This window comes from Grammomys surdaster, unplaced genomic scaffold (genome assembly GCF_004785775.1).
Source record: "Grammomys surdaster isolate TR1022 unplaced genomic scaffold, NIH_TR_1.0 681, whole genome shotgun sequence".
Taxonomy (NCBI): Eukaryota; Metazoa; Chordata; class Mammalia; order Rodentia; family Muridae; genus Grammomys; species Grammomys surdaster.
This window is the reverse complement of record NW_021605100.1, coordinates 1-11,085: the sequence shown is the minus strand read 5'-3', so window position 1 is coordinate 11,085 and position 11,085 is coordinate 1. Positions and strand designations below refer to the sequence as shown.

The 11,085-nt window shown below is 35.5% G+C and overlaps 1 protein-coding gene across 1 annotated transcript; it reads right to left on the bottom strand.

Annotated features, from left to right (window-relative positions):
• Positions 1-7,286: 7,286 nt before the first annotated feature.
• LOC114633478 (trypsin-4-like) lies at positions 7,287-10,792 on the bottom strand. Its single transcript, XM_028782037.1, has 5 exons — positions 10,730-10,792; positions 9,245-9,410; positions 8,710-8,963; positions 8,069-8,205; positions 7,287-7,542 (listed from the first exon to the last, which is right to left on the bottom strand). Exons 1-5 carry the CDS (start codon positions 10,770-10,772, stop codon positions 7,393-7,395), a joined length of 750 nt encoding a protein of 249 aa, XP_028637870.1. The 5' UTR covers positions 10,773-10,792; the 3' UTR covers positions 7,287-7,392.
• Between the last annotated feature and the right edge of the window lie 293 nt (positions 10,793-11,085).

Genomic DNA, 11,085 nt, shown 5'->3' with positions numbered 1-11,085 from the left:
GAGAGAGAGAGAGAGAGAGAGAGAGAGAGAGAGAGAGAGAGAGAATAATGTAAGGAAAACTGTTTCTATCCTAATTTTTAAGTAAGAAAATAATGTTAACAAAAGAACAAATGACTATGGGAATTAAAAAAAAGAGAAAGTAGACTTCTTCCTTCCTGTGTGTGTGTGTGTGTGTGTGTGTGTTTGTGTGTGCGCACGCGCATGTAGTTTTCTCAAAAACTTCAATTTATTCCAATGTCCTTAGCCTCAAGTCCATTACATCCTTAATTTTCCTTGATTATTCCAGATAATCCCATGAATTCTTTGTAGGATAGTCTACACAAATATTTAATTTGGTGATGCATGACAAAATGGTAGGTAAAGGAAATCAGGTGAAGAAATGTATTTTTTTCCTCACTCTGCAGACTGAATTAAACAATGCAGTTGGTAACTCTTTCCTAGGGGAATATGGCAAAAGACTGATGTCCTCAACTTTACTTTTCGAGAGTGTTCATCGATGATTTTTATCACTGTTTTGACAAAACCTAAATGAACAACTATTTAAGGAAGGTATTTAGGCATGTATTTTGAGAAAGTAATCACACCCAGTGGGTAAGGCATGGTGCTGAATCCTGAAGTTGATGGCCATGTTGCATATAGAGTTGTGCACCATAGAGAGATGAAAAAGTATGCAGCTAGCTATGTTCTTTGCATATATTCTAGGCCAAAATCCAATCAAGTGCTTTTGCTCAAATTAAAAGGTTCTGCTCAGATTTTGCTTCCCCTCCTCAATTAACCAAAGTTATAAAATACTTTATAGAAATACCCACAGATTTATTTCCAAGTTGATCAGAGATCCTGCCAAGTTGATTGTCAATAAATTGTCACATATTGGGAGTGAAATAAACCTCATTATATGTTTATAGTCATTAAAATAGTCATTTGTATAAGAAGAGATAATTTCTTGAATTTCAAATAAGGGATTACATAAGGTTTGCAGGAATACAAGTGTCTTGTATGTGTTCTATTTAGGCAACTTTACTGAGTTAAATTGGTCTTAAGCACATATAGGTGTATATGTCTTCTTAATGGGAGAATTAACTCTTGGAAATAAAAGAAAAGCACACAATTGATGTGAAATCACTATTACCTATCTCTTGTATTTTTTGTGACAATGTATGTTTTTATAATTAGCCAAGCTTTTAAGTATAGATATTAATTCATGAGGTTCTCTTTTAAAAGAACATAAGCATGAACTTCACAGTTCAAGTTTCTAGCTACAAGAGGTATGCTTTTACCATAGTCAATGTTGCTTAATCAAATTGGTCAGAATTCACTTATGCTAAATCAAACATTATTTTTCTAGAGAAGTAGTTCCTTTGAAGGGTTCCCTATTGTTATTAGACTTGAACATCACAGTTGAACCCAAAGCCAGGTCTAGGTACCCATCCTTAATATACCAATTAACAACAAAAAATGTTAATAGTGGAAAGCAGAAAAGGAAATTTATCAATATGGCCATGTGGGGAAGAGGAACAATGAGATCTATAGATAACCTTAACTTCATCACATTTCTGAATTGAGATTCAAGTTTAAACAGAGGAAAAAAAACTGTGTATATCAAAGCAGTCAATATATAGCCATTTTCTAGGCTTCAGTTTCCTCCTCTGTGGTATTGTGACAAGTTGTAAGAGCTGTGTGCTATTTCTTTTAGGAAAACAGGTTCCCTACTCTGGCTGGGATTGTTTACATATGAGATGTCTTTGGGAATTCTCATTGCTTTCTTTGGTCTGATTTTTAGTGCTCGGGTACATTGATAGACACAAGTCTTAATTTCTGCCTCTACTCTTACAATATAATTATATAATCCCTCTGTTCTTCTATACTTCCCTATGCTTTTGGATGAAAGGATCACCATCTATGTTGCTTCCATATTAATTGCCAACATATTTTTGGTTCAGAATCCAGAGTCTGATATCTTCTCAGTATCTTTTTTTTTACTCACCAACTACAAGGGGACTAAAACTATTACCTTGTTTTTGTCATACAAATTGTAGGTGGTCATGAGTCTTGATGTTAAATTTCTTGGTGATTATAATTACTATCTCACAAATATTCTTCTTCATATCCTTCAGACCAAAGTTGGATGTTTCCCTGTCACCCCAAGTATATGAGTCTAAATAGCTGACCACTGTATTTCCTTATATGCCATATTTTAAATACTCTGGTATTTAAAACCACACTCTTTCCCAAAATTTGGTGTCTGTGTTACGGATATAATGCCCATTTGAACCCTTTAACAGTTAGTGATAAAAAAACCAGATATTTTAGTTTCTAACTTGATAAGGCATAGTCAATTTACAGGGTCAGGGTGTTACTGCTATGATTTCTATTAATCTTGAACATTTTCCTTTTTCATATACATATTTTTTGACTGTCCACAGATATTTTAGTCTTAGAAGAAAATGTTGTTTTGTTTCAAATGGCTAGACAAATTACAATATGGGGAAGGCACACTAAGACTCAGTGTGGAAAATCTTTGTATTTGCATTTTTGGTCACTTTTGATACACATATAAGATAGGCAACATTATATTCATTTGGATTTTCAGACATTTCTGTCATAATACTTCTCAGCAAGTAGTGATATTGAACGTAAGTCATAGGATCCAGAACTATAACTGATTTTTCTCTTGGAAAGTGTTCATTTATTTGTTTAGTCTACTTTTTATCCCGAGTTATATTTCTAGAGTTCTCAATTTCAATAGCATTTGTTTTGGTAGAGTATGAAATACCATCAGGGGTCATGTGAAAACCTAATTATTCCCCCAGTTGTAGAATTACTGTGGGAAGAGGAGGGTACTTGGAAAAGGCATGATTGGAGAAAATGACTGATTAGAGGTATGTCTTTAAAGTTCTGAGTCCTTTGCCCATTCTTCCTTTCTATATGCTGTGAAGTGGAGACTGTCCAGAACATTTTCCTGCCATCAAAATGCTATGAAGATCATCATGGCAAACAGCAATGCACTGAATTTACTGGCATGTATGTCAAAATTAATCCTCCATCTTAGAAAATTTCTTCTCCAAGATGTTTTCACAATAAGGAAATTTTTAACTCTGAAAATTGGTTGCAGAGAGATGTATACATTATTGTGATAAACCTTCCTCTATGGTTTTTAAAAATTTGCAGGAAGAATTTGCAAGTAGTTGAGAAGAAAATAATGAAAACTACAGGATGTTATAAGCTGAAGAAATAGACAAATCTTATGGTAGCACATTAGAACACCATATTGCCAATAGGAATACTGAAATTGAAGTCTAGGCACATAAAGTGTAATGTGCATGGTGGATATAGATGACAGAAAGGATATGCATGCTCTATTCTCTAAAAAAAACCATGTCTACTTGGTATATAACCTAACATTTGGTGACTGGCTCTGTTGAAAGTTTATGAAAGAAACTGTATCTAACAGAAACTTTGAAGGGAGTCTAGCATTGGGTTCATAATATGGAAATTATACCTATTTTTTCTTTTTTGCCAAGTTTATAATTGTATAGTTAGAAAAGAAAATCAAAACATATTAATATCAAATAATCAATTAATATCAAAATATAAAATCAGAAAAGTATAAGACATTTGTAGTTTGTTTTAAAATGTTTATAGAACATTTGAGTTTAGGAAGGTTTTTTATTTTTTCCAGAAAATGTTAGATATAACAAAACACTCTATGTGCATTGCCCTAAGACAATAGGAAGAATGTCATTAATACATCTTGTAACTTGACTATATGACACCATAAGTTCAATCCTTGGAAGTTGTAGAGTTACCTGAATGTCTCTGGATAAATAGTACCTCTAGATGTATAGCACAGTGACAGCCACCTAGGAAATTGTCCCCTCAAGTATGATTTTACAATATTTATCTACCTAGATTCTCAGAGCTTGCAGACTTGATCCACATGAGCCTAGAAACAGCTGAAGTTATTGGCAAAATTAGGTTTCATTCATTTGATGATAGTTTTGCCTTCATGAAGAAGGCAAGTGGTAAAGTGTGAAGGGTGGTGCTTCCACAGAGTTTTCAAAGGAAAACCTGGAAGGCAAGACAAGCATATGCATTCATATTTCATGTAGCAATCCCTGAATAGTACAGCTCATCTAACTGTGATGGTTAAACTCATAACAAAGTAGAGATTTAAAAAAGGAAAATACCAGCAACACAGAAGTGTATATAGAGTAAATTTGAAGTCTTGAATGGACTCAGATCAAGAGAAGCATTCTGTTCACATGGCCTAAACTATAAAATATGGCACATGCTTTCACATGTTGAACTTGATCCTCAGTTAGTTGTCATAACTTGGTAGATGGGATTGCATGGGTGAAAGTTGCTAAGTGTCTTTGCGTGTTATGTTTAGGCCTAATATCTTATTACCCTTTGTATTTGACTGTTATAAAGTGTTGATTCTTCTTTGCCACCAGTTTTTGCCTCCATGGTTTAATGCACAGTTATATGAAGCCAGGAACTGCTAGACTCACAAACCAAGGGCCCAGGTTCTTTCATGCCTTAAGTTGCTATGTCAAGTAATCTTCATAGAGATACAAAATTTGGCCATCACATTTATTATGATTTTTTGATGCAGACACAAACTCTTTGGACAATGCTTTAGGTTAACATGAAATGGCTCACAAAACTGGTATTGTGGCTAATTCTAATAGTGCCTCTAGACATATAGCACAGTCACAGCCACCTGGGAAATTGTCCTATTAAGTAGAACAAATATTATGAATGCATATGCTTGTTTAGCCTTCCAGGTTTCCTTTGAAATCTGTGTGGAAGCACCACTCTTCACACTTTACCACTTGCCGTCTGCATGAAGACAAAACTATCATCAAATGAATGAAATCTAATTTTGCCAACAACTTCAGCTCTGTCTAGGCTCACATGGATCCAGTCTGCAAACTCTGAGAACCATGCAGCTAATTCTAGTACTACATTCAATTACTGATTACTACTTTGCAGATATTTAAGATTAGAAGTCTATAATGCCGGATTAGGTAACTATGAATATAATTTTATATATGCCTTTTTAATTTCTTCCATAATTACTTTCTAACAGATGAATGATTAGGCTAATGTCTCAAAAAAAAATAAAGAAGAATATTTTCCCTGAGAATTTGAGGGTTGTGGGGAGACTCTTGAGAGTAAATTTAGGTAGTAAAGGCTGTGTGCCATGGTGGTTACTCACAGTTTATATAGTGTTTACAGTGAGATTTGGCAGCAAAAAGGCAAGAAGAACTCTGTTAAACATGTGTTTTGAGTATTTAAATTGCCCGGAAACTACGGCAGACATAGACCAAAGGACACTGTTTCTTCTAACACTGGAAGAAACTGTTTGTCTAAGAGGCACTGGCTTTGCAGGCATGAAGGATCTAAGTGTTAGAGAGTTATGGAAGTTGTCATCTATCATTAGGAAAAATCTGGCATTTCAGCCAAGGTGTAGAATCAGACTTCATTAAGGGAACGTGTGAGTGGGCTCTGCATGAAGCTGTGGTTGAAGCCCAGGTTGTAGTGAAAACAAAGTCTCAGAGGTGCCAGAGATATGGCTCACTTGTCCAGAAAAGGTGGTAGCTTTGAGTTACATCTTCCTGGGACAGAGGGAATATGGACTGTGTGTGGCATGGCCACAGGGTTGAGTTGTCTAAGTCCTGGAGCTCAGATGATGACAGCATGTGCTCTAGAAATTTCACAAACTACCTCATAATTTAATTCTTATTCTTCAAAGTCTAGTATTTTTGCTTTGGTCCATTCTCTCCTTCCTGTTCCATTCCTCCTTTTTGTCATGGAAATATCTTTTTTGGACCACTGCATCTTGGAAGCATGTAATTCTTTGTGAGCTCTTCCAGGAGCATCAGAGGCAGCTGAACTTGCTTAGTGCATCAGAGGGAAGTTTTGGACTAGTGCTTTTGATCTATTGGAACTCCCCCACCTCAATGGAAATTTTATGATAGTGACGAATAATAAGAAGAGTACTTGTGTGTTGAAGTTGGGGTCTGCATTTCTTTTTAGTCATGGCATCCTAAGCTGTCTATTACAAGATGCTTCTTTTCATTATTGCTTTTCATATACTTTTTGTTAATAAACTATTCCTCTCGTCCATTTATTCCACTCTGCATTGACTCAAGCCCATTGTGTACTTAATTATCCTTGATCATTCTGGATAATCACAGAGAGCATTTGTAGGACCATCTACAACAGATGTTTTATTTGGTGATCCATGGTCAAATGATGATGGGTGGAAAGCAGGTGAGGAATTTTGGTAGTTTCCCTGCAGGCCATGCTAAAACACAGATGTCAGCTCTATAATCAGGGAAATATGAGATTATGTGTGGACCGACATTGTGAAAGCTTAAATGATTCATATTTGTTTGCATGTAGCTTTAGTTTACATACAATCTGGTCTTGATTTGGGTTGTAAGTGAGGAAAGGTAACTCAGTGGCCAAAACTTAGGAAAAAATATGTATTTAAATATAATTCCTCAAGAGCTTTAGAGATAGCTCAGTGGTAAAGAGCATTTACTTTCTTTGTAGAAGACTGGAGTTTGGTTCCCAGGCTCTATGTCTGGCAGCTCTGGAATCCTTGAACCTGGAGAACAAAAGTCTGTAACAGTGCTTTTCTCTACAGGCACTTTGCTTCATTGTATATACCTCCACATAGCTATACACATGTATGTAATTGAAAAAAATCATCTTAAAAATACTTAATTTGGAGTTTTCAGTCACTAAACATTGTAAAGATTCGTAGACTTTAAAAGACTACCAATCAAATTTAAAAAAATAAGGAAGACATAGCACTGTGTTTTAGGCCATGCAAGACCCCAAGCCTCTAGAATATTCCCTCTAAATTTCAGTTTTTCAAGGAGTGATTGAATAAATTACTGATTGTAAAATAGATAGTCATTTCATTTCAATAGCTGTGGTATCAATAGATAGCAATTTCATGCTATCTATTGTAAGTTATAAATATGCAATATACCTAAAGAAAGTTTAAACATGTGTATGGTAGCTATAACTTAAAACAAAATGTATCCTACCTATTAATAAAACATTATAATTATTCTGTAAAAATATAATGCTATTGTAAGCACTTTTCTATTGTATCTACCATATGTCACAGACCATAGAAAAATATGAGAAAATTCTTATTGTTAAATGAATGTTGAATTATTTAGAATTTTCAACCCTCTGATTATGTTCTCACTTATCAACCAACGTTAAAAGAATGTTAAATAATAGAATACAAAAGCAAAATATTTTCAGATACAGAACAGGAGAAATGTTTTTATTTTAACCTCATTTCTGGGAAAAGAAGAAAGAGAAATGGATAAGGAACAGGTGACTTATGGAAGGCAAGGGAAATCAGTAGTTGGCCATGGTCTCCTGAATCCAGCTCAGGTAGTTGCAGACTTTGGTGTAAACACCAGGTTTCCCTCTCATTGCACAGATTGAACCCCAGGAGACAATTCCCTGGACCTCTCCATTGCAGACCACAGGACCACCAGAATCACCCTGGTCAGAAAGAACATACGATTACAATACAGTTATGTTGAAGTGAGAGTATGGACTCCAAGATGTTTTTCTGTTTTCATGGAGCCAGGATAGCAGGTACTAACACTGAAGCAATGCAGACACCCTGTAGAGTTAATTGTAATTTTTCCATTATTTTTAATACTATCTCTTTAAGACCAAGTTTCCTTAATTGGTAAAGGTCAGGAAAAGGTGAAGTCTGGCATTTTTTTTCTTGCTGTTCTTTTTGCTGTCATTCAAGATTGGTCACATGCTATAAACCAGCTTCTCAGATGTTTTCCTTTATGTACTGTTTGGATACCATCTTCTGTACATAGTTCAACTTTGAGCTTATCCATAAATGTTACAGAGAGAGAGGGAAGAAGGGAGGGAGGGAGGGAAAGAGGGTGGGAGGGAGGGAGAGAGAGAGGGAGGGAGAGAGAGAGAGGGAGAGAGAGAGAGAGAGAGAGAGAGAGAGAGAGAGAGAGAGAGAGAGATATCTTTGTAGAAAGAGACCAAAAACACTCACATCACAGGAGTCCTTTCCACCCTCCAGGAATCCCAGGCAGAACATATTGCTGGTGATTTTGCCTGGGTAGGATTTTTTGCAAGAACTGTCAGAGAGGACAGGGGCTTCCAGACATTGAAGGAGGGCTGGGTATTTGCCTGTTGAGAGAAAAAGAAGGCAACATCACTCAGTAACTTCTGTGAAGTTTCTAATTGTTTCTGTTTGCCAAACACCATAATTTAGAAGTACTTTTCCATTAAAAAATTTTTCCAATAGTTTTAACAAACTTCTTTTATGACAATAACATTTTGGATTTGGATTTCAAATACAGGGATAGTATTTCCTCCATGAGATAGATTCCTCAGGGAACAACAAATCCTGAGCTTCTCTTCTATTAATTACTTGTGTTTTCATTCCCTCATATAACTGATTTCACCATGTAAATTCTTTAGCATCTTGCTAATAGCTCATATTTATTGTTTTTTTTCCTTATGGTTTCAGTGAAGTAATGTTATGGCCTACAAATTATACATTCCAAGCCTGCCTATGTTAACAACTTCTAGAAGTATCTCTCACAATGACAATTTTGCCATGTTGACAATCAACATACCTTTTGCCTCTCAGATTTGTACAAATCAAACTTAAATTCCATTGACACTTACCACCAATGCTCACAGTATTTCCCCATCCAGACACAAGGCACTGAGCATCTGTGGATGCACAGGATGTGGGCAGAGAGACTGTGGATACTTGGGAGTTAAGGATGGCAGGTGACTTCAATTTAATCAGCATGATGTCATTGTCCAAAGGCTTCCTGGTGTACTTGGGGTGTTTAATGATCTTTTCTGCATCAATGAATTGCTCACCACCCTCAAGGACATGAATATTGTGTTCACCAAGGCGAACCTGGAGTTTCCTGCATTAAAAGATAAAGATTTTCTAAGTCTCCCTGTAGAGATTTACCTCTACCAAGCTGAAAATTCTGAACATAAAAACTTGGACATCATCTTCTGAAACCATCCATTACTATAAAGGCTATGAAGTTAAGGTGTATTGTGCCCTACAACCCATGTTCATGATAGAGGATTCCACTGTGTGTGCCCTGCAAGTATAGATTCACAAAGGACCATGCCCTTAAGGTGGTACCAGAGGGCAGAATGGCCTTAGAGCATAGGAACTTTAGTATTTTTTCATTACCTTTCATAGCAGTGAGCAGCAGAGAGTACCCATTGTTCACTGATCAGGGAGCCACCACACTGATGGCCAGTGTCATCATGCAAAGAGACCTGGTAAGGAACCGAATGCTTCGGACATGTGTAGCCTCCAACAATCTTGTCGTCATCATCATTAGCGGGGAGAGCAACTGGGGGAGAGTTTTGTATATTTAGCATAAGAAGACATCTCAAATTTAGTGTTCCAAATGAAGTTTGTACAGACAAGCCAGGAAAGACACATATTCTTCTATTGGGAAAAATATGCTTACAGTGTTTTGAAACGTATGATTTTCTAATTTTAGCATATACTACCTTAATACCATTGTGAATCAAATCTAAAATTACAAGTTTTTTTTTCTGTGTGATTATGTATGTGTATGTGAGTGTATGTGTATGTACCTGTGTGTGTGTCTGTGTGCTTCTGTGTGTGTGTGTGTGTGTTTATGTGTAGCCTAGTGCTCCTGGGGAGGGCCAAATCTACTTTCAAGTATTGTTTTCTTCTTTTGACTACAGGGTCCCAGTTTCTTTCCTGCGACCCAAGGCTTAGAGGCAATCCTAAGTTCAGAGGAACATTTTTCAGCACATTTAAAGTACTTTTAAATTTATCTTTATTTTTTTAATACCTAACACATACAAATGATTGATTGAGTTAATTTATTGGATACAATTTGAATAAATCATTTAATCACAATTCTAGGTTTTTCTTCCCTAAACTTTCCATTATTTCAGTTATCTACTGAACATATATTAATGTATTTAGCATTTTCCTACACTGATTCATCAGGTGTTTGTCTGAATATTTTTATTATTACTAATATCAATATATGTATATAATTTATATTGAATATAATTCCCTTCAATATTTACTATAATTCTAAAGACAATAATGAATCTCTATGAGCTGAACATTCTAATATTTAAAATCAATTGTTGAAGTTTGCAAACATAAGAGGCTTTACAAATCAAAATCCACTTGTATTGTGAAAATTTAGTGTCAAATTTAGTTGTATTGCTCCAGAAAATGTCACTTTTTCTCTTGTTTAGTATTGAACAACACTGATATAGGACTGACTTTATTAGTAAAGATTTTGTGAAGTAGAAACTAAGGTTTTTACCCGTGGGTAATACCTTATCTCTTCTAATTATGATAATTTCATGTAAATAGAGTTTGTTTTTCTGCATAATTAGAAATTAATGTTTCCACCCTTTTCTTGGAGCAGAAAACAATTTCAATTATTTACCACTTATTAACAGAAATGTCAGGATGCCCATTTGGATCATTTGTACTGTTTTTACTTTTCCTCAACTAACCTGTGCAATACATAAATGTAGTAAATAGTGGTGACTGACCACTTTTAGCTCCTTGCACATGGAATATTTACTCAATTCTGTTACTCTTTTACCACTCACAAAACATAAACTTGCATGTATAATACACATCTGATGAAATGTTCTTTAAAAGACTCACCAGCAGCTCCCAGAAAAGCGAAGAAGATGACGGTGATCTTCATAGTTTTTCAGTGTGTCTGAAGTAGGCACTAGGATGAAAGCTTTTCCTTTACAGCTATTTATACCTTGAGCTTTTGTTTCAAGAGTATAAAAAAAAAAGAGGTGATTTCATTGAATACACACAAAACCAAATTTAGAATTCTGTTCTGTGATAGGTGGAAGATGATTCAGCACCAAGTTTCCACATCACTTCTTCCACTATTCTCTAAAGGTTATGGGAATGGAAGGAACAACTCCAGCTGGCGGCAACATGTTTCCACCACAGTAAAGAAGTGGGGAGAATTATCAAACGATACTGCTTTGTGTCTCAGAGGG

Bases quoted from the DNA above. Each gene is read 5' to 3' on its own strand.
- LOC114633478 (XM_028782037.1), bottom strand. From the start codon at position 10,772: ATGAAGATCACCGTCATCTTCTTCGCTTTTCTGGGAGCTGCTG. The intron at 8,964-9,244 runs GTAATGAAAAAA...CTTTTAATGCAG, and splicing joins GCTGCTCACTGCTATGAAAG to GAAACTCCAGGTTCGCCTTG. The intron at 8,206-8,709 runs GTAAGTGTCAAT...TTCTCTCAACAG, and splicing joins AAATACTGTGAGCATTGGTG to GCAAATACCCAGCCCTCCTT.